The sequence below is a fragment of the Solanum tuberosum genome, unplaced genomic scaffold (genome assembly GCF_000226075.1).
Source record: "Solanum tuberosum cultivar DM 1-3 516 R44 unplaced genomic scaffold, SolTub_3.0 scf00095, whole genome shotgun sequence".
Taxonomy (NCBI): Eukaryota; Viridiplantae; Streptophyta; class Magnoliopsida; order Solanales; family Solanaceae; genus Solanum; species Solanum tuberosum.
Genome location: NW_006239021.1, coordinates 342,983 through 366,119, shown reverse-complemented (window position 1 = coordinate 366,119; position 23,137 = coordinate 342,983). Strand labels below are relative to the sequence as shown.

General features: G+C 33.9%; 2 protein-coding genes across 5 annotated transcripts; one reads left to right on the top strand and one right to left on the bottom strand.

The window, feature by feature from the left end:
• Window positions 1-82: 82 nt before the first annotated feature.
• LOC102578770 (centrin-2) lies at window positions 83-4,673 on the bottom strand. 2 transcript variants are annotated; one of them, XM_006347834.2, is made up of 6 exons: window positions 4,196-4,673; window positions 2,559-2,654; window positions 2,160-2,384; window positions 2,002-2,065; window positions 1,696-1,820; window positions 83-652 (listed from the first exon to the last, which is right to left on the bottom strand). In XM_006347834.2, exons 1-6 carry the CDS (start codon window positions 4,526-4,528, stop codon window positions 581-583), a joined length of 915 nt encoding a protein of 304 aa, XP_006347896.1. In that variant the 5' UTR covers window positions 4,529-4,673; the 3' UTR covers window positions 83-580. The 2 variants fall into 2 exon arrangements, with proteins under 2 accessions (XP_006347896.1, XP_006347897.1); XM_006347835.2 differs by having other exon boundaries at window positions 2,002-2,062.
• A 1,511-nt stretch (window positions 4,674-6,184) lies between these two features.
• Window positions 6,185-18,452, top strand: LOC102578208 (phosphatidate cytidylyltransferase 4, chloroplastic). 3 transcript variants are annotated; one of them, XR_367359.2, is made up of 8 exons: window positions 6,185-6,658; window positions 8,542-8,843; window positions 11,300-11,490; window positions 12,843-12,967; window positions 13,586-13,719; window positions 14,380-14,495; window positions 17,687-17,909; window positions 18,239-18,452. XR_367359.2 is itself a non-coding variant. In XM_006347833.2 (7 exons), the coding sequence occupies exons 1-7, from the start codon at window positions 6,332-6,334 to the stop codon at window positions 17,776-17,778; spliced, it is 1,287 nt and encodes a 428-aa protein (XP_006347895.1). In that variant the 5' UTR covers window positions 6,185-6,331; the 3' UTR covers window positions 17,779-18,347. The 3 variants fall into 3 exon arrangements, 1 of the variants encoding a protein (XP_006347895.1); XR_367358.2 differs by having other exon boundaries at window positions 18,017-18,347; XM_006347833.2 differs by having other exon boundaries at window positions 17,687-18,347.
• Window positions 18,453-23,137: the final 4,685 nt, after the last annotated feature.

The window sequence follows — 23,137 nt, the reverse complement described above, 5'->3', positions numbered from 1 at the left end:
GAAGTCTGCAAAATTTTCAATTATTATCGTTAAGAGGAAAAACAATATTGGAATAGAATTGATTTAAGTTGAGCAGAATGGATAGAGCGGCAAATTAGAAGGGGCATTGATATATTTACACAAATAATGCATATAGAAGAATGAGCAGAACTCTGTCAGAAAGATAACAAAACAAGAATCTCTAGTTACTTACAGATGATGGAGGACATGATCTCCTATGAAGAGAAACTTAATGTGAGGTCATCCCGTTCCAATATCCAGTGTCTCGTCTTCTTGAAGAAAGCATGCTAGCTGGACGAATTGAAAAAACAAGGATAAAAAACTAACTACTACTAATATATAAAGTATACAAATGGACTGCCCTTCTTTCTTTCCATTCTTAACAAAAAGCCATTATATCACGTTTCTTCTGAATCCAAGCTCAAAAGCCATTATTTGAACCCTGTTGCAATCGTCAATTTATCTTGTGCAAGATTCTGAGTACCTTCTATTTCACGCCGTCAACTTCTTAGCTAGTCATTTCCAATATGGCATAGTCCTCTATTTCTTAAGAAGATTTAACTACTTTTTGGATGCATCATCAACCAGCATCTTCAGAACCTTGTATCATATTACATCTGACCACAATCTTGTGAAAATCATCCAGGCTCAACTGCAATATGCCGTATCAAAAGGTATGAAGGTCTAAGAGAAAACATGAACCCAACTTAAAAAAGCATACAGCTTTTAAAACAGACATTTGAGGGCAGATAGTCGTGGATCTTACCAAGTAAAAATGATATTGTCATCATTTTTGTGATTTTGGTAGACAGCACTTACGAAATAACACTATAACTACACCAAAAGAACCCAAATAAAAATAGCCACAAACAACTGTTCAAGTTTCTTTAGTCAGTTTTTGGCTTTTTGCCACTGAAGTTCATGGATGTTTTTTTTATCAGAGCACCAAACAGGATAGCCACTTTTTTTCCTTTTCAGTTGCAGATGATTAATAGCCTACCTCCACAAAACTAAATACTACCATTTAATCTATTAAGTCCCCAAACACTTCACAGTAACCTCCATGGTTTGGTGTCCAAGGAACAAAACCATCACAACAACTACACACCCAGTGTAATCCCACCAGTGGGTTCTGGGGAAGGTAGGAAGTACAAAGACCTTACCTCTACCTTTAGGGTGTAGAGGCTATTTCAGATAGACCATCTCAAAAGAAAAGTAACTGATGCAGGAAAATAAGAAAGAAAAAGAGACAACGAAATAGCAGTGTGTAAAATAAGTGTAGCAACAAGGAACAAAAACCATGGGAGTTACATATTGTACTTCCCTTGAATAAAAGAAGGTATTAGCACTGTGTGCCCAGAGGTAAATGAAGTGTGTTGAGAACCATAAGGCTCAAATTCAAATACAGTGAAGGCAAACAAAACTAGGTGATTTCCTCTATTTGTCCAAGCCTAGGTGTACACAGTTTCTCGGAATCTGTGTTGGTGGAGGGTAGTAGGTACCCGAGGAATTAGTTGCAAGTTGAACCGGACACCACAGTTATAAAAAAAGATAAAAAAGGAGAGAAGTTAGAAAGTTAAAACATTCTTTTTTTTAAGAAGGATAGACATAAAAATTTGAATCTTATCGAACACTTAGGGTCTTATCAAATACTTTTTTAAACCAAAAAACAAAAGATTTAAAGGAGAGAAGTACCTTTCCGTCTCCATTAGAATCAAAACAACGAATCATATTTGCCAAGTCCTCATCTGACCATGTAAAATCATGGGAAACTACCATTTTCTGTAGATCTCTGAAACTTATACTCCCTTTTCCAGCTTCTGTGAGAGAGTACCAACTAATTAATGGGCGTATACAATCAATCTAGAACAGCTATCAAAAAATTGATGGTAGAAGTGCATGACACATCAGATAATGATTTTCAATTGTGGACAAAAAAACTGTATAGCTTATCTCTTTCACATGTACAAGATAAAACCTAATAAGCAGACTCAGCATTACCATCGAACTGAAAGAAATGCATAATCAAGTCATCCTCAGTCATCTGCACTCGATTTCTTGCCTGCTGAAAACATTTGTAAAGTGCCCAAGTATGAGGAAGGAGTATGAGAAAGTTCAGAATTTTCACTGCTTTTAGTAAAGTAAATGATAAAATATACCTGTTGTTTTCTCTTCCTTTTCCCAGTAACATCTTCCTGATTGCAGGTACCTACATCTTTTTCATTACTGGCCATTTTCAAAGAAGCTTTTTCATTGCTGACCTTTTTCAAGACAGCTTTTTCGTTGCTGTCCTTTTTAGTGGAATCTGCATCAGTGCCTTGCATAGGCACTTTATTTGCAAGATTCAGAAAACCTGCTGAATCTTGTAGTGACAAAGCAATAGCCTGCATATAGATAAATAAATACTTTACTGTTGGATGGCTGAAGGAAAGCTGCAGGCTTATTGGCAAGGAAATGTTTTATTCAGCCTCCCACATAAGGGTGATGCAGATGTATCTCTCTGTTTTTATATATGTATAATATGCATATTAATGAGACTGAATAATAATATATGTCACCTGCATTAAGGCGACATCATCGTCGACAAAATCCATGTCAGTTGGTACCGTTGTGTTAGACACTCTCTTCTGAGTTGTTTGAATTTTTTTCTTTGACTGCAACAAGAGATCCAAGAAAGTTAACAAAATACCAAACTATAATATTTTGTCTATCCAACTTCAGAAGCAAATATAACAGGTTAAATGCAGGGCAAGCGCATTAGAATAGCAGCCTTTCCCAACAGACAGCTCCACAACTCAGAAATCAGATTTACTTGGACTCATTTTTCAATAGTAATAAGTTTCATTAAAAGAAGGGCAAAAACAAACCTGCATACAAGAAGTATACCAAAAAGTATAAAACCTTACAAAATGACATGGTTTTCTATGAACGACACCAAATATTCTATACAAATAAGAACCTCGTGGGTGAAGCAAAAGGATCAGATGTACTTTTTTTTTAATTTATGACAAGGGAAACCCGCAGCCGCTCTCCTTTGGGTGCGCACAGGGTAAAACTCCCGCTCCTATGCAATAGCTCGCAAACCACATAGGAGAGGTAACCCGCACTAGGCAAGCCCGGTGCGACGAGCTCGACCCAGAAGGCAAACCCCTTGCTTTCGCTGGCAAGGGGTTTCGAACTTGAGACCTCCAACATGGAAGTCCCAATCCCAAACCACTGGGACACCCCGAAGGGTAGGATCAGATGTACTTAGATTCATTAATATTAGATAGTTGTATTATTCATATCATTCATGTATTGTTTACCCCAGCTAACAACATTCAGGAACATCAGTTTCCTAAATGTCAACACACGATAACATAAGGATGCAGCCTGTTTTCATGAAATGTTTCAGAGCCCAAGATGCATATAATAGGCTCTATTGATAGTAGTTGTTGACATCATTGGCATAAAATTCACTCATTAAACAATAATCACAAACATAACTGTTCTAAGAGGTTAGATTGTTAGTTAAGATTTTCTACTAGACAGTATAAAAGGAAATGTATGACATTGTTGTGTTCCCTTACTTTTCTTATATACTAATCATAAGCACAAAAACAAAATCACAATACATTCTCCTCCCTGTATCATTCAGCAGTTTTTTTCTCTGGAAGAGGGTTTAACATAAAAGGTTAAATTGAACTTCGATTATGAGTGCTCTATATGTCAAATCTTCAATATCAAAAAGTATTTCATCACACACTTCCACTTTGTTGTTTTGGGGAAGGAATTGTTACCGATGAAGAAGAAAACTTTATGATCCTTTTCTGTATACATGATTAACTTAGCATATCACCTAGCAGAATAAATGGCGTCCTCTCATAAAGAATGATTCGTTCCAAAACACGAACAACAAACTATAGAGTTTCCCGTGCTACTACAGACACCTAACAATATGTAAATCTATATCAAGCCAAAGCATTCAATATTCTTATCAAAATACAAGCAGTGCACTGCACCCAAAATGACACAAAGAAGTAATAGCTAAGTAAAACATAAAGCATTACAATTCCTTGCTGTATAATGTGCTTTTCCATCTGAAAAAATTGTACCTTTTGAAAAAATTTAACTGTTCAGATGCAAATAACATATTATCTTAGTGCAGGTTTTAGTTGATCAATAATTTTTTTGCTTAAAAGAAAAAAGGTTGTACCTTTTTCAATTGGGACTTTGAAACTTCAAAATCCCCATCATCATCTTCGTCCTCACTTTGAGCTGGCTCGTAATCTTCATCTTCATCAACCACCTTCTTTTTCCCCTTTCTGTCCTTGCCTTTCTTCTCGGGTTTTGGGGAAGCACCCATCAAAGAAGTTGCCATTTTGTGCAGACCCATAGCCTTCATTCTTGCTCTGTTTTCTTCGATTCTCTTCATTCTTTGTTTCTCATAATCGGTGAGTTTTCCTGTTCTTTGGGGTTCCGCCGGGGACTCCTCTGAGTCTGAGTTTGTCTCTTCAGTTTCTGAGTCCGAGACATTCGAGTTTGCCATTTTCTTGACAGTTTAATTTGGGGTTTTCGATTGGATTTGAAGGGTTGCTGCCTCGTAAACGCGGGAACTGCACAAGGGTTGTAACAGTGGCAAATCCGCGAATAGAAAACACAACCGAAAAAAGAAAATCAAATAGCTAAAATGGTCCCTTATGTTTAAAGTAGTTCATTAAGTATGCTTTTGTGTATTTTAGGCTGCTTTTAAGTTGTTTTTTCTTATGTTTGGTTGACCAAAATTTTTAAAAATCCCTTCGATTTCAGTACTTTAAAAGGCTTGAAGGATTTAAGAGCGTCACTTTAATATTATTGAGAAGTTTGTTAAATAAAAAGTAATATTTTAATGTGTTATATTATCGAAATTATCAAACAAAAAAATGTTATAAATGTTGGTTTTCAAAATAATTTTGGCTACATAGCTAGATAGGGGATCCTAAATTCAAATTACCATTATCATTTTTGAAGGATAATATGGTATAATTTTTTTTATTTTTTTTATTTCCTACTCCGTGTTCGATATCTAAATGTGCTTTTTAATTAATTTAATGTCAACTTGCATTTATAACTTTCAATTTTGAATGAGCATTAGTATATACTTAAATTTGTATAAAGTTAAACAAATATATATTTTTTGTGACACATTCAAAATTGGAATACATAAAGCTAGTTGAATATAAATTAAAGACACGTTTATATATTATAAGTTTTATTTATAATAGGGTTAAGTGATTTTTTTTGTATTTTACTTGAAAATTTTCTTGAAAGAACGGAAGGAGACTTGATCATTATATTTTGTGGTTGAATAATTGAAATTTCCTTATTTTTTTTAGTTAGAGAGTTGAATTCAAATTCAAATTATAAAAAAGGAAAGGTAATTTTATTGGGAGCATTATTTGCCTTGAGCCTGTAATGTACAAATCGAATGAAAACTAATAAGGCTCGGTAAAAAAAAGGAAAAATTGTATAAAATAGCAAATTATTATTTCAAATTAAATGTTATAACCATAGTTTGATTTAATTGTAACCTGTAGCAAACAGTTGTCATTCGTCTCTCTCCCTCACTTCTCTCACTTTATACAAATACAAATGTATAAAAATGTGTTTGTGTTTGTATAAAGTAAGAGAAAATTGTATATATGCATATCTTTTCGTTTGCCTCTCTCCCCAGAGAATCTCGCTCGCCACTCTCACTCGCCTCTCTCACTTTATACAAACACAAATGTATAAATTGCATTTATGTTTGTATTAAGCGAGATAAAATTGTATATACAAATACAAATACATATATTTTCGTCCTATACACTTATAATTATACAAATACAGATCTTCCCTACTCAATTTTCTTTTGTCTTTCTCTCTTTTCGCTTTATACAAACACATATTATACAATTGATTATTTTGTATATGTATACCGAAACAGATTATACAATTAATTATTTTGTATATGTATACTAAAATATACATATTAATATGTTTGCTATGGAGCGCAATTGTATAAATTATAAATATAACATACAAATATGATTTCTATATTTGCAAAAAAAAAAAAAAAAGTTTTTTTTTTTTCAAAAAAAAAAAAAAAAAAAAAAAGTATAGGCAACAAGCATGGCCGTTAAAAACAAGAAAAGGGATGGGCTTATTCTTATGTGTGTAGCACACGGTTCAAGAATACCAACCCTTCCCGTCTTTATCAATTACCTGTGTTATACATATATCCATGACCTTCTCTCTCCACTTCCCATTGACAATGTCGAATCTTGATTTCTTCCTTCAAATACACTTCTAATAATCCCTTAAATTAACCTCTATGAATATCCATTATCCCATTTCATCTATGGCTTCTTCTATAGATTTTGATAGATTTAAGGTGATTCCAATCTCCCTTACTTCCATCTGCAGTTGCCACTCTCATCATCTTCCTTCTACATCATCTCAATTTCATCATTCTTCCACAAGAACCTTAAGTTTAAGCCGACCCAGATGTTCAATTTCAAGAATTGGGTTGTTTCTTGATGGGTCCAGAGTTACAGAGGTTTCGGGTATACCAAGAAGCATCTTCTTGAAACACCCCCGAATTATCACAGCTGTTGCTCGTGCTGAACCGGGCAACCTTTTCGATGATGAATCGAAAGAGGTAAACATTATCTAGTTTTTTTTTTTCAAGTTTGGCTAGAGTGTTCTCTATCAGTGTAGGAATAAGTATGATTGATATCTCTAGTTTTACAGAATTCTTGATATGTGACAAATTTCATGTAAGTGAAATAGTAATAGAATGATTTGACTTTACCTTTGTTTGGCATTGAGGTATAGTTGGTTCATTGATTTCATCAATACAGTTGTCTTCTACTTTTGATTGCCCTTTAGATTAAGAAACAAGTGAACTTCTGCAAAGATCATGCTAGTAATTATTTTAGTTGTCTATCAGGCCAAACAAAATTGCCATTGATGATATTGAGTGGCTCAGATTTTAACATTAGCTCTAGTTCTAAGTTAACTGTTGCATTAACCAACGGGTATGGGTGGCTGTTTGATCAAATTAATCACATTAGGGAGCTACTTAAGATTTTTTTTCTTATCTTGGTTTGATCTATGCATGCCGTGGTCAAAGCAAAACTGTCTGGCAAATCCATCAATGTTAGAGGGGTGCAACTTGAGTGCAGTTGCTTTGGATAAATATGGTTTAGGAAAACTAGTTTGTAGTTGGATAAACTATGATCTGCCTTTTATTTTCCCAAAGATCCCTCCTTTTAAAAAGAGAGTTAGTTTGCAGCGCAAAACTTGAACTAATATAGGGTTTCTAATTTATCCACTAGTGTTGTTAATTTTTCTTCCATCAAAGTTTTTTTTTTCATTTCTTTATGATGTTATGATGCAGAGGAATAGAGTGGTTATTTTTAGTGGACTTAGAAGTCAAAAGTTTGTGTTTTATTAGGAGAAGGTCGATAGTCGAAGATGTATCTAATTGGTGAAAGAAAAAAAAGTGTATAGCTGCCTTTAAGAGAAAAGATGAGGGGGGAACACTTTTGAGGATAAGATTATTCATTGGAGAGAGACATTTGAGGTGAGAGTATAAAACAACAACTACGCCTTAGTCCCAAATTAGTTGGAGTCAGCCATATGAATCAATTTAATCTTAACTTATGTCATCTTATACCAAATAAAAATAAGTAAAATATATATATATATATATATATATAGTAGTAATAATAGTAATACCTGGTAAAAAAATATTAAAAGTTCTCGATATCTTTACTGGCCATATTCTCTTATCAGTCAAGAAGGGAAAGGGTATTTCTCGGGATCTATTATAATTTATAACAATAAATGGACTAAAGGCTTCTGAGTGATTGAGGGATGCAGCAGAGTGAAATAAACCTATGTAATGGTGGACAAAAGTGAATCAACAGGTGTTTATTTTGAAAACTGGTATAATGTTTAATGTAGGTGTGTAAGCCTATGTGTAAGAGTAGGGGGGAGGGTCCATTATCCACCGAGTGTCGAATGGTCATCGGGTATTTATCAGTTGTAAAAAAAAGGTGTATAGCCTAAGTGCAATTGCTGACTTGATATTCCTAAAATTCACGTGTGATACTAGGTGAAGTGCAATGTGATAAACATTCACCTTTTCCTGGAAACTGTATTTAGAATGTGTGTGAGTATCTAGTGTGGTGTTCTGACTAGAAAACTATAAATATCTATAAGCCTGTAACCATTTCTATTACCAATAAAGAGAAACTATAACCATTTCTTTATTTTGGAGTATCTTTGGTTGTGTCAGTTGTTAGTTTGTTGTCCCTTTTGTAATGCTCATGGGGAAGGCATTAAATATGGGAATCTGCCTTTGCTTTTTGATCCTGTATTCATTGTTTGCTTTTGGGTAAGTGTCCAAGTGATTGTTTAACTTCTGGGGTCGCTACTTCCAAGATTAGCATCAGAGTCAATGTCGCAAGACAACATGTGTTATGTTCAGACTTTTCAGATAATTGAATTGGAACCACTGAGATAATTATGTTGTAGGAAGTTAACAAACGCAACAGTACACCGGCGGGGGAAATTCCCACTTCTGAACTTAAGGAGAAAAATAGTCAATTGAAGAAAAGGGTAGTCTTTGGACTTGGCATGGGTATTTTAGTCGGAGGTGTGGTATTGACTGGAGGATGGGTTTTCACTGTTGCCCTTGCTGCTGCTGTTTTTGTGGGTGCACGAGAGTACTTTGAACTGGTTAGGAGTCGTGGAATTGCTGATGGAATGACTCCTCCTCCTCGATATGTATCAAGAGTTTGCTCTGTCATCTGTGCTTTAATGCCTGTAGTCACACTGTAAGTCATTAACATCTTTCTCAATTTTCTCTCTCTAATAAGTAAACATACTTCTGATTTTCTGGTTAACCACTTTAAACCTCAGAAGACACTGTGCCATTAATTTCTTGCCACAGATATTTAGAAACTGGAACAATAACAATAAGATTTCATGCCAGCATCATCTTTTGTATGTCGATGGATCATTGCTATTATCTAGACTGCTTTAAACAAAATTGTATGTGCTTGGACAATTTATTTTTGGCATTTACTTTCATGTTACCAATTCAATATTCGTTCTTTTTGAGAATGGTAACATGTTATATTTATCAACACCCGAACTAGGGCTGGTATCTAATATTTTTAAGGACAAAATCCCCTGTAATTCTTACAAGGAGTCACAAAAGTATACCAATGATTCTTCATCATCTATAAACTATTCTTTACACCAAAAATGAAAAAGAGAAATGCAGGTACTCTTGATTTTCTGGGTTGAGCGGCTCTTGCCTTCAAAACATCTTGCATTCCTCTCCTTCCAGATTGTCCACCATATGCAAGCTAGAACAACCTTCCACCATTCCTTGTGACATATTTTTCCCCTTATTCTGTTCCAGGTGCATATTAGGCCAAATGTAGAATAAATGGCCATTGGTTTCAGCTTCCCGTTGGAATAGAAAGCATCTGAGACTGTACTGAAAGTCTCTTCTCTGAAGAATTTCCTGTGTGAGCAAGCTTTTGTTATTACTAGCCATGAAAAATAGACAACTTTAAAAGGTGCTTTGATCTTCCAAATCTATCTCCAGCGCCAGAAGGTGCTGTGACTGCCCTATAGATGATATATAGTTGTATGCTTCTTGGCTATGTTGCTCGGACTCTTCAAAAATGCCAACGGGTGCGTGTCGGATTCGCCAAAAGTAGTGTACTTTTGAAGAATCCGAGACGGGTGCGGCATCAAAAGTGAAGAGTCCGCGCAACTAAGCTTCTTGGACCGTGAATTTTGAGCTGCTGTATCCTTTTCATGTAAGAGAGTCCTCCTCATTTAATCCTGTGAAGCCCTATAACATTGTGAGGAATCCGGTGACACTAGTGATTTCGCAGTCATTGAGAATTCTTCTGAAAGATATGTTCCAACCCTTCAGCCCCAAGCTTCTTCTATTGTGGCATAAGGTGAAGATGAAACTTGAAAGGATAAATAGATCAGGGAAGAGGTCTCTCTCTATGTTCCATGACCAAGCCAGTCATCATTCTAGAATGAAATTCTCCTCCCATTTCCCATCTTGAAACTCTGTGTTTGCTACAAACTCCTCACAAAGATTCCTGGTGGATTTCCTGTTGCCAACTCCATATGATTGTTCTTACTGGTTTGGTACCCCAGTATCCCAATTGCTCATACTGATGACCTGTCTCCATAAAGCTTGCTTCTCAATGTTGCATCTCCAAAGCCATTTCATTAAGTGAATCCCGTTATCTAGTGTTAGATTTCTATGCATATCCTTTGCTAATTAAGTTTTACGCAAAATCAATTTGCTGTCTCATTGATCCTTGCCAGTATATTCAAGGAATAGAACCCCATGAATCTCTCTTGTATATCATATCCCTCATTTTGTGTTCTCTCATTGGACCTAAAGAGATATACTCAACATCTTGAAAGAAGTCTAAACCAACTTATATTCTGACATAACATATGGTGGCCCAGTGGTTTGGGCTTGGGACTTCCATGTTGGAGGTCTCAAGTTCGAAACCCCTTGCCAGCGAAAGCAAGGGGTTTGCCTTCTGGGTCGAGCTCGTCGCATCGGGCTAGCCTAGTGCGGGTTACCTCTCCTATGTGGTTTGCGAGCTATTGCATAGTAGCGGGGGTTTTACCCTGTGCGCACCCAAAGGGTAGCAGCTGCGGGTTTTCCTTGTCATCAAAAAAAAAAAGAATTAAGAGATATAAATTTACAGAGCTATGAATGTCATCTAGAAGGTCTTCTCCATGCACTTAGTAAGTGAAATTCTCTTGATCACACTATCACTATTTTTGGATATGCTTCATATGCAAAATTTAAACTCAGTTTCTACTTCTTGCAACTGTCCTGGGGATGTAGCATGACGTTTTCTATGGTGGGAATAGATGAGAGATGTATTTGTTATATTTCGGAAAGAAAGAACTATATATATTAAATGCGAGATGGATTTAAAATTCTTCCATTTCAAATTTTCTATGCTATGTATTTGAAGGAAAGAATACTTTCATCATGCTTCTCCAATGTCAGACTCTATATATGATTTTCTTCCGCAATTAGGTTTTGTTCTCCCCCCAGTAAATGGACAGTGGTTTCAATTTGGAGTACTTGATAAGCAATCTTGAAGGCTGCATGCAATATCTTAGAGTTGTTTTAGTTATTATTTCTTTCTTGTTTGTTTATGATTTATTTCTTTTCTGGAACTTGTTAAGTTGAAGATTTTCTTATTGATTGATCTTCTAACTATGTCAGATATTTAGGTCACATTGATGTTTCTGTTACCTCTGCGGCCTTTGTAGTTGCAATGGCACTGCTGATGCAAAGGCGAATTCCTCGATTTGCTCAACTTACCAGTGCCATGTTTGGGCTCTTCTACTGTGGCTATCTCCCTTGTTTCTGGGTTAAGTTGAGATGTGGTTTGGCGGTACCAGCTCTTAACACTAGTAAGAATCGATGCCCTTTGTTCTGATTGTTTAGAAATTGTAGTGTATACATATGTGCTAGCCCTCGTAGCTTTGGTCTAGTGGTAAGAGCACAACACATTATGTATGAGTTAGGTGCACGTTACAAATTCGAAAACTGCAGCATACATAAGCTTGGTATTTAAGTGGAGAAAGGTAGAGGGGAAGACTCATATCCACCAGGTCTCGAACCGTAATTTATGGGCATTTTTCAGTTATGAAACAAGTACATGCACACACAATGATCTGTACTCAAGTTACTCATCAATGTGCTCCAGTGAGAAATTGACGTGTGTTGGGACATGCACAAGTATGTACTTTTGAAATTCCAGACACGGTGTCTCCTCCGTCGAACATAAAGTTCCTTAATCTCCCGTCCTTCACCCATTTTTGCATAAATTTTTTTCCTTATCAAAAAAGTATGCCTAAATGGCCCATCCAAAGGATATTGTGTTTTATATTGTCTTCCTTTAATAGCCAAGGGTCTATCAGAAACAACCTCTCTACCTCACGCAAGGTAGGGGTAAGGTTTGCATACACTCCACTCTCCCCAAACACCACATATGGGATCACACTGGGTATGTTGTTGTATTGCCTTCCTCTATTATTTAGGGGACCAAACTTAATTTTTTTAAGTTGTGAAGAAAAACTATATCGAGCTGAAAATATTGAAGAAAAATTGTTGGCAGGATGTTAAGAATCCATAAATTGATGGAGTATGCTTTCTTATGTCTTTGAGACACGAGTGTCACCCTATTGAGCACACACGAGTTCTCCGAAGCTTTTGCTGTTTCCAAAATAGTTTTCTTTGGGTACAAAATAGAACAATGTTCTTAGAAAAAAATTAAGGTTCTATATTGCCTCTATTACTAGCTTTTGGTGTAATCTGAATAGTTGCTTTGAGCTAGAGAAGCGATTAGAGTTTATTAGAAGCAAGAATAATCTCCAATCGAGTGTTTACATCCATACTTTGTAAATTAACTAAATTTACTTCATAAAAAAACATATTAGTTTATTATTTTGATTTTAAATACTTTCTAAAAATCTTGTGAGTAGACTAATTTTAAAACTCTTTAGTCGATATGGCACAAAGTGGAAAGGTGAAAGAGATTTGTCACCAGAGTTGAACACTTATGTTTTTTCTTATTCTGAATGTACTGAGCATCCATTGAATTAGTTGAGATACGTGCAAGCTGGCCTAGGCGCTACTGTTATTTAGAATTTTAACTTGATATCTGATGTTGTATTTGAAAATTCTTTGCAGTTGGTTTCTCCAACAGCTGATCAGCTACTGGTCTTCTGACTTTTATTGGCATTTCAATGGGTTTACACAGGACTGGGAGCATCATGGCCTATCATTCTTGGAGGCCCAACTCAGTGGACCGTGGGGCTTGTGGCAACCTTAATTTCATTCAGTAGTATCATTGCAGCAGACACATTTGCTTTTATTGGAGGCAAGGTACTTTTCACTGTTGATGTTCTTCCTTCAAATCAGTTCTATCCTTGTTCAGATGTCTCTGACTAACCCTCCAAAGAAGGTGTTTTTCTTGTTAAAAGTGCAGAACTTAACCTGGCATTATCATAATTATTAGTACATCTGTCTTTGATGTCATTCTATCTTTGATGTCATCCTATCATGAGAAATATGATGGACTTGATAAAACGTTGAATTGGCTTGTCTTGAATCCTCTGCTGTTCTTAACCATGGAAGTATTAGTTATTTAATATAGATTTAAATGATTATTTAGGATCCATTCTAACTATTGAAGATATACCTTCTTTGGTTTTGTCTGAAAGTTGCCTGGAACATTGGCCCTTTAAGCAACTTAGAAACTAATGCTAGCAAATGAGCACAGTACTGTAATAATGATTCTATGAAGAAGTATGCATCTCTTGGTTTCCCCTTTTCTTATCTCATTCCTCTTATTGTCCTTAATCATTGCATGCTGGAAATACAACGAATATTTGTTAGTTCTAATGTTTTTCTATATGGAGTAGTGGAACTAATCCAAGTAATTCTGATGTCTCTTTGGTGGGCTTATGAGGAAAGCACATAACAGAGTTGAAATCCTTTCAGGCTTTTGGTCGGACACCACTTACTAACATTAGCCCAAAGAAAACTTGGGAGGGAGCTCTTGCAGGCTTAGGAGGTTGTATAGCCACTTCTGTGGTGTTATCACGAACGTTCTGTTGGCCTACATCCACATTAAGGTAATTATCTTTTCAATGGTGTCATTATGCAGTGCCATCTGTTTTAGGCGCTTTGATATGTCTATAGCTGCAGTCTGCAGTAAGGAATATTCTCCTTGTAGGAGGGAGTATAGATAGGGGTGGGAAAAGGATTTGATTGATCTCATCTTTTATCTTCTTCTTTTTTCCATTTTAGGGAGGTAAGCTGATAATTTTTTTCTGATGAAAATTCAAAGAATGGAATGATATACAGTGGCTCTTTCACCTTTTGGCACAAGCTCTGTTTCCATAGCATTTCTCCAAGTGCCATTTTAAGTCTTTATAACTATATATAATTATGTATATTCATTTAAAAGTTGGTATATTCTACAGGTGTAGCGGGATACTATTAAGTCATATGAACTTGTCATCACATTAGCATTTTAGTTGCCAAGCGCTTAAAAACCATATTTAGAGTTCTATTGATTCAACTTTTGTTTTGAAAATCCATGTTTGGTATTTATTCCATCCATTAATTTTTAAACTAGTACATCATATAGAAGAAAGAGTTTTTTTTTTTCTTTTATTGTGGGTGTTTCCACATTGTAGGTTGGTGCAGTTTGAGCCTTAAAATTGTATGAACCTCTAAATTGTGAAATTATGGCTTTCTGAATTGATATTTGTGTCTTAATGGCATTTCAGTGCGGTAGCTTTTGGATTTCTGAACTTTTTTGGATCTCTCTTTGGTGACCTCACTGAGTCGATGATCAAACGTGATGCGGGTGTGAAAGACTCGGGATCTCTCATTCCTGGACACGGTAACTACCTCTGTGCCTCTTATTGCACTTCTCAGTGATAAATTGATCTCTCTAGTGGTGCCATAACATAATAGGCATACTGTTTTATCCCTAAACAATAAGTATGGGCTCTCCGGAAATTAAATCTATTAAACAATTTGCTATCTTAAGGTGACTTCTAACCTCACTACTATGAAGTACATCAGGTACTTGCTGTAATACATCTCTATTCAGAATGAATTGGTTAATATGCATAAATTTGAGAAAATATGCAGTATAATTACAGTATAGGTAAGTTCACCTGCTTTTTCTTGTACCTATTTTATAAGGTTATTTGATTGAAGAAACTGCTCAGCGAAAAGGAGACGTTGGGGGTGCGTAATTACAGTTACCAAAAATCAATCACTATAATACTTTCAACGTACTACGGTATCACACTGGATCTCTATCATGTATATCAGCCATGTTACGCCAAAATGTTTTGCAAAAATAGATGAATTCACCTAGTACGTAACATGGCTTTACTATAAATATCAAAAGAAAAAGTAATGTGGCTTTACTCCAATGCCTTAAAGTAATTGAGGAGATCAATTAAAGAACTTTGAATCTCTACCTAGAGCCTACTTGAAGTACTGACTGTAGGCATGCCTTAAACTATAGAGATTTTTTTTGCTCAGGTTAATGTTTTCAACAGTAATACTTTGAGATTCCTCAACTCCGCTTCATTAGGCTCATAATGTAAGTGTGTCATCTGCGTATAACATGTGGGTCATTGTGACTGGTGTACCACTGATAATTCCAAGTTGAAGCATAGTTGAACCAGTGTGGACTTTTTGCCGTGTTCTGCATTCAGCTTAGTTCTTCCATTACTAACAAAATAATAGAAATGAGAATATAAGGTTATTGTGCCTCAAACTCCTCTAAGAATGAAAGGATCCCTTTGGAAATGTATAATAAGCCCACAAAACTTGACTTCAGAATTGCAAATTTTAATTCAATCCAATTTCCTCCTAAAACCATATCCTTGATGAATTTATTCAGAAATCCCCAACTGACGGTGTTACATGCCTTCTCAAAGTCTAACTTCAGGAACTTCCTCTTTGGTCCTTGAATCTAAGAATCTCTAATGTACTAATCAGTGGCGGATCCAGGATTTTCATTCAGGGTTCAACATATATATGAAGTAAACGCGCGAAAATTACAGGATAACTAAAAAGAACGGTACAGTGAAAGTCAACACTAATTTTAACCCACTAAATTTCAACTCGCATTGTCATGTCCCGTTTAACATTTTTTACTACATCGAGTCCTTTCTAAAATTTGTTGTGGTTTTTCTCCCTTCCACTTTGCACTGTTCAACTTTATCCGAATTAATGTCTTTTCAATCATATGTTATTTTTGAAAGTAATATTTTTCTCCAGAAACAGTTTTGGAATCTTGGTCAAGCACAAATAGAACTCTACTATTAACAAAAAAATAAATTGATTAGTCAAACACAATTTGTATACAAAAATATGTACTTCGATAAAAAGTAATTTTTGTAATAACAAATTTTAGAAATTTAGTCAACCACGCTATTAGTCTTATTATTTTAGCTTTTAAACATATTTATTAGTACTACCCAATTTTTATTCTATATTATATTCTTCATAAAATAATATAGAATTTTACACATAATTTATGCAAGTATTATTTATGAAAAAAAATAAAAGAAACAATCAAATGTTATGTTAATTAATTATTAATTATTAATTCTCATCCAATTTCAAATACCCTCTTAGAAGTTTCCACTATCAACTTAAAGAACTTAGGGTATTTGATTTTGGTTCATGTGCTATTGTATTATTCCTATTTAGATCTTTAGTGTTAATCAAGTAAATGTTGGTAGATTGCATTATGTGGGTGGATATACTATTTAAGAATGCCTGAGTTAAAGTTGTCCTTCCCGCTATGTTTAGGAAGTGTTTTTTTCATCCTGATAATTTAGTTTGCCTTGATAGTGAAGAGATTTTGAAGCCATTTAATTTGCTATATAAGTCCAATTACTCACAAAGTTACAATGAATAACGTGTAGATTTAAGTGATACCTTGTAATTGTTTGGCGTATATATAGATATGAAATGTATGCACTAGCCAAAAGAAGGAATTAGGGAATCAAGTCACAGTTGAAAGTAAAAAAATGAAGGTGCGCTAGGGAGAATCGAACACACGACCCTAGGCATATTTCTGAACCGACAGACCACTAAGCTAAGCTTCTTAGTTATGCTAAGGGGGTTCATTTCGTTGTATATAATCATATATATCGAATTTGACCTTATAAATACAGTGTAATTTTTTCGACGAGGGGTGAACCCCCTGCCGCCAAGGTAGATCCACCCCTGGTACTAATGTGTCGTGAACGGATTATTGATATTCTTCATTTATCAGCTTCCATTTAATTTGTTATCAGTGGCTGCTCAAGTTAATTTTTGGCCTAAAGCCAAAAACAAATGGGAGGCTTAACTTTTATTTTTTTTATTTTTGAAATTCAAAGTTATTTCTTCTCTTTAATGAAAAGCTTTTTTTTTTGTATGATCTTAAACTCTCTCTCTATATATCAAAATATTTTTTAATCTTGTGGTCTTAAACATGTCATGTGAAAGTTAATTTTAAAAATTGACAAAAAAGAAAGAAACATTTCTTAATGTTTCGAAATGAACTAAAAGAAAGACACACTATAATTTTTTTTTGTTAAAGAACACTTATAATAATTCTATTATTACTAAAAAATGGAGCCCTCAAATTTGGGGGCCTAAGACGGATGCCTCATTTATAAAGACATTGAGCCGTCGTTGTTTGTTATAAACAGGACTAAAAATAGCAGGAAATTAATGATTTTCTGAATGGTGCCATTGTCATCTTATGGACCCAGTAACTGAAACTTTTTGGGTTGGCATGGCCGAAGAGTAGTTTAAGACTCCAAAAATTGATGCCATATGTTGAGTTGTCAAACTTGAGGGATGTACAATCAATGTAAACCTGCTACTTCCTGTAGGGTCTTTTTCGCTTTATTAACTTTCTCAAATCCTATCTGATATGACCTTGGGTAGAGCTATACTAGATTCTTATGGAATACTTACCCAATTCGAAATGATTATCCTTTAGTATTGTTATCTCAGCATCGCGGCAAATCTCTTGGGTCTTTCTTGAGCAAATTAATGCATTTTTTGCAGGAGGAATACTGGACAGGGTGGACAGTTACATATTTACGGGTGCATTGGCATACTCCTTTGTGAAAATGCTGTTACCACTTTATGGAGTTTGATGAACCTAATAACAATCCCTGCAAAGAAAAAAAAGATACTTCATGGCCGTTTTCTTAACTGAGGAGCAAGCACAAGGTGACATAATCAGTACTGTAGAGCAACATCCGACATATGAGGTTTGATTGTGAAGGTAAGTTAAGTTCCACACGAAAAGATTCTGGTTGCATTGCAACTCAACAAGTTTCTACTGTTTCATATACCCGATTCCTAGATTGAGGAAAGTGACGTTTATTGTAGTTTCAGCACTTTAGGGTGACACAACAGGGAAAGAATCCAGCAATCTGCATGATGTTTGAGGATATCAGTGTTGAGTAGCTCCCCTTTGTGATATTAGAATCATTGCATCATTTTGATTCTCTAAGTGTATATTTGTTTCGTATTCTAGAAATGTCGCAAAAATGATTAGGTTTATATCTTGATTTATTCAATCTTTGCTTAATTTTGTTGATATAATTACAGGCGCCGCGACATCTTAATAATGGGAATGGCAAGATTTAACATTTTTCCAAGTCATGTTAGAAAATATTGTAGTGACAACTTTTGTCAGTTGCATTGAATGATTTGAGTATGTTCTGTTCTATAAGCTAATTTCTAAACATGTCTTTTAAGCTGAAATTGTTAATGTCTAAAAGGCATTTTACAATCGAATATAGATTGCTTGGGGAGCAACCAACTGCTATGAAATGCATTGATACTAATTTATGGACAAGACATTTGTTCTTCATGGTACGAATTGTTCATTTTGGCCCAATAGATTTTATGGATATATCCCTTGGTTACACCTTATTGGGCTCCAGAAATTGTATTTTGTTTCATGTGGCACTCTATTTTTTCTATAAAGTACAGAAATTTCATATATTTGGGGGCAAATTACATCTTATCCATTGCTCTCGGATACCTTCCTTGGCTGGTTCGATACATTACTTAGTGGGAGGGATGTATTCGAGAGGGATTTGGCAGGAAATTTCAGAGATTATGATATCTTAAGTTGTGGATTTATGTAATTTTTCCTTCCCTTTCTGATGGATTCGGCGGAGGTGTTATGCACACTCTTTCATCTGAAGCTTGTCAGCTTATAAGTCGGTTACGTTAGTACTTCCTAACCTGCATTCCATGCACCACGGATGTTACATATTCCCTTTTTTTAGGAACCTCTAAAATTCAACCTACCATCATATAACGAGAGTCCGATTCTAAAGTATTATAATTGTTATAGCTCAAGATTGGTACCTATTGTCCGCTTTGGCCCAACAGTCACACATGTTGAGCCTAAAGGCATATGTATTATATATTTTCTCTCTTATTTTGATGTAAGATTACTTAAGGTATTAGTTTGCACATTTTCTTCGAAAGCTTATAGAGTCGAATGGTGCCACATAGGTTGGAACGGAATGGGTACTAAGGTCGGATTTAAAGTCACTTTCTAATGCTCAACGTGTCAACTAAACAATCAAATCAACAGAAAACGGTGGCAATTTATTAGGAGAAGAAAGAATAATAATGTAGAATATAATGGATCAATTATGCTTCATCTAAGATGGGGAATGTTGACCTATAGATCTATAAAAAATTGTGTTAATGGTAACGTTTACGTGGAAAAGGAACATATTTTGGTCCTTGTGGTAGACCATTAAATTTGTGTCCAAGAAGAAGGTCAATTCACTCGACAATTGAAGAGCATAATCAAATTATTATTATTAATTTTGACTTTAAAGGTGGAGGTAACTCGTAAGAAATTGATTCAATCCTTCATAATTATCTTTTGCAGGTTAGATCGATTTTATGTCTCATTACTCAAATTATTTTAAAATGTGGTCTTTCCAAAGGAGACTCGTAAAATATAATATAATCTCCGTCTTGTGATATACTTTTTTTAGCCAATTTTAAAAAAAAATTGTCTCTTTATTAAGTAAATATTTAATGACACTATCAACATTTTACTCAAGTTGGGTTTCATTTATTTATCAAAAAGCCTACAAATGTGTACTCTACTATTTGAAAAATGATTTATTTTAAAGATAGTTTTGAAACGTTGCAGAGTTTTTCCATAGTTGTTAAATTTTGTGTCAACTGCACCACATAAATTGAAACGAAAAAGTATAGATTATGATAAATAAAATAATGGAATTTGTAGGGTATTTTTTTCTGTTCAAATCCTAACTAGTTATAGGAGATCATCACGGATCAAATTTCACCAAAATCAACTTGCTTATGTTTTCTTCTCATTCCACTTTTTTACTTGTCACAATTCTTGAAAAAATGAGAGTTAATAAATGAGACAAAAGAAGAAAAAAATCACATGTTTTGAACAGAAAACTAATTTTAAAAAGACTTAAAATTGGTGATCAAGTTGACAATAACACTAGAGGAAGAGATTGAGACAAAAAGAAACAAAGCAAAAAAGACATATATATCATAGTTGACTATATATGATAAGTTGGAGAAAGTAGTGGAGATTAAAGAAAAGACGGCACCATGCAAATGGAGTAATCCCAAACTCAATCAACAATTCAAATTGGGCCACCCAAATAACCTACTATTCACTCCGTTTCAATTTATTTGTCTGATTTTAATTAACATAGAAAATTTTTAAAAAAATAAGACTTTGAATTTTTAATTACATGGTCTTAAACATATTATGTAGAAAACGTTCTTTTTGAAATGGGATTAAAAGAAAATTAAGACAAACAAACTGAAACGAAATGATGAGTCTTGAAGTTGAAGAGAGACATTAAAGTGATGTATCTTTATTTATTTTCCTTTAGAAATGACCCATCCAATGAAGAAGCTAAGGAGCTATTAAAGCTATAGGGATGTTATGTTGGTATCAAGGGGCCTACAATATATGTAGCTTTTATTAACAAGAAAATGAGTGCTTGCTTTAGGGTTTTGGTATATAGTAAAACACAAAAAGAAATATATGTGGGAAGGAAACAATGCGTTCTTCTAAAGCTGACTATGAAATACTAATGGATTGCAACCAATATCAAACCAACCATAAAGTTTTCTCTTTATTTTTATTTTCATATGTTCATATTTTTTATTTAAAAAAAACACACAAAGTTACGATGTAAAACAAATTATCATGATTTATAATCTAATGATACAAATTGGAGCGAAACTTCATTTATAAGATGTAGATTCTCTATCAAATTTTTCTCTGTCCCAATTTATATGACACATTTTGGATTATGAGATTTAAATAAGTCTATTTTTATCGTAAATTTTTCATATATCTTTTATATATTTAAATTGTCAATTATTGTGACTTATAGTATTTTTTACATAGTTTACAAATATATAAATTTTATTTAAAAAATAAAGATTTCATGCGTAAATTCTTAGCAAACTCAAACTGTTTGACTCTCGAAAAATAAAATATGTCACATAAATTGGGACAGAGAGGGTAATTTGTTTTCCCATTTTTCCATTCCTTCCCCACAATGTATAAACAAACAAACAAAAAGGTTAAAAAAGAAGGAAAGGCAAAATAGTTGGAGAGATATATATGGTGGTCAAGGCAAGCATCTAGTAAAGCTCATAAATTGGTTAGTGAGTGTGTGGGAAGGTGGGAGTTCTTTTTTATTTTAATTTTTAGAGAAGCCAAAAAGCCAAAAGCAAAGAGTCATGATGACAACTCTTTTAAAACTTTCCCAACACCCATGCAATATTGCAAGCAGATCATGCTCTTCCAACTTTTTCTTTTCTTTTTCTTACTTTTATTCCCCATAAGCCCTAGCTAAGCTTTGGATGCCTTCACATGGTTCCATTTTTTTACTAATATATAATCCTAGTATTCAAGTCAGTTTATAACTATCTCGATTAATTTTACTGGGTATATATCAGCACATGTATCAGATATAACTTTGTTCACTAGTACGATTAGAATAAATGGAAAAAAAATCACCTAATATTTTTACATGTTGTTTAACTCATTTCACACTTGTCTTTTTAGTGTTTCTTGTTTTGTTTCTATATTTTATAGACAGTGGCGGCTCTATGCTTTGTAAAATAAGGCTTATGCCTTAGGCCCCCAAATTTTAGGGGCCCCAAATTTTTATCAAGAATAAATTATGTGTTAAAAATTTTATAGAAAAAATTGATTATTTATGATTAAAAGTATAATATTTTAAAAATATATTTTACCCACTTTAACATCTTTTGTACTTTGTTAAAAATAAAATTAATAATGAAAACTAAAAAGTGTTGAACAAAGTGAACTACAAATTCTTTTTTATTTGTTTTTAAATTTTAGGTTGAAGCATTACAACAAGCATATTAAAATGGGGTATACCAAGTCATCAACTTCATGAGATTCTATGGTTCTAACTCTTATCTTTAGTCAATATTTGTCAACTTATTACTTATAGAAATAAAATTTAAATAAATGTGTATACGAAGTTTGTTTATATTTTAGGCCTCGAATTGAAATTTCACTTTAGGGCCCCAACTACGTTGAGCCGCCCCTGTTTATAGATCATTATTGCTTTGATTAATTTTTCTTATGTACCCCATGTGAGTTAGTTTACATTTCATCAAATATATGTAACACCTACTTGTGGCTTAGTATTAAATATATTTATTAGCATGTGTTATTGGTCAAAATTAGGTTTATAAAATTGTTAGAGCCTTCCAAGAATCAAAGAAAGATCAAGGCAAACGCGTTAAGTTGATATATAATCTTGAGAATAATTGACTTCAACAATGATTGGGAATTTAATAAATGATAAAAATGCATAATTTTAACACATTACTAAAAAGAAAAGACTGAATTTTATTTTATTTTTAAAAAAAATAATTGTTACAGTTTCTCTTAATAGCTAAGGATAGAATCATAGAATATATTCGTTAGCACTCTTATCATAATCTTTACCAAAGACTTTTCCAATCTATATTTCTTTTATTATGTTTCTTAATTATGGGAATTAATTTGGTTTATGAAATATGGGGCTAAAGTATACTATGCTTTCTCCTTTAATTTAAAAAGAGATAAAAGTTTAAAAAAATTGCTTTTTTACATCCAAATGTTTTCTAATTATGAATTAAGGTCCCACTTTTTTCTTTTTAGCTTTATTACAAGAAGTTTATTTTAGGGAATTAAAATTTACTTATGACCCACATATTCTAACATTTCCAAACATAATGTAATCTTTAAAGCTGGTACAATAATAATAAATAAATAAATAAGTAAATTAGCCCTAGGTCATGGGTGGCAATATCTATTTGCATGAGAAATGATATTTTAAAATGAAAAAAAAAAATCCCTCACTCCTAGGAGAGTCTTCCCCAAGACAAAAGTAAAGCACTTGGATTCCTTAATGAAAAGTTATTTATGATTATACTTTCCATGGAAGGGTG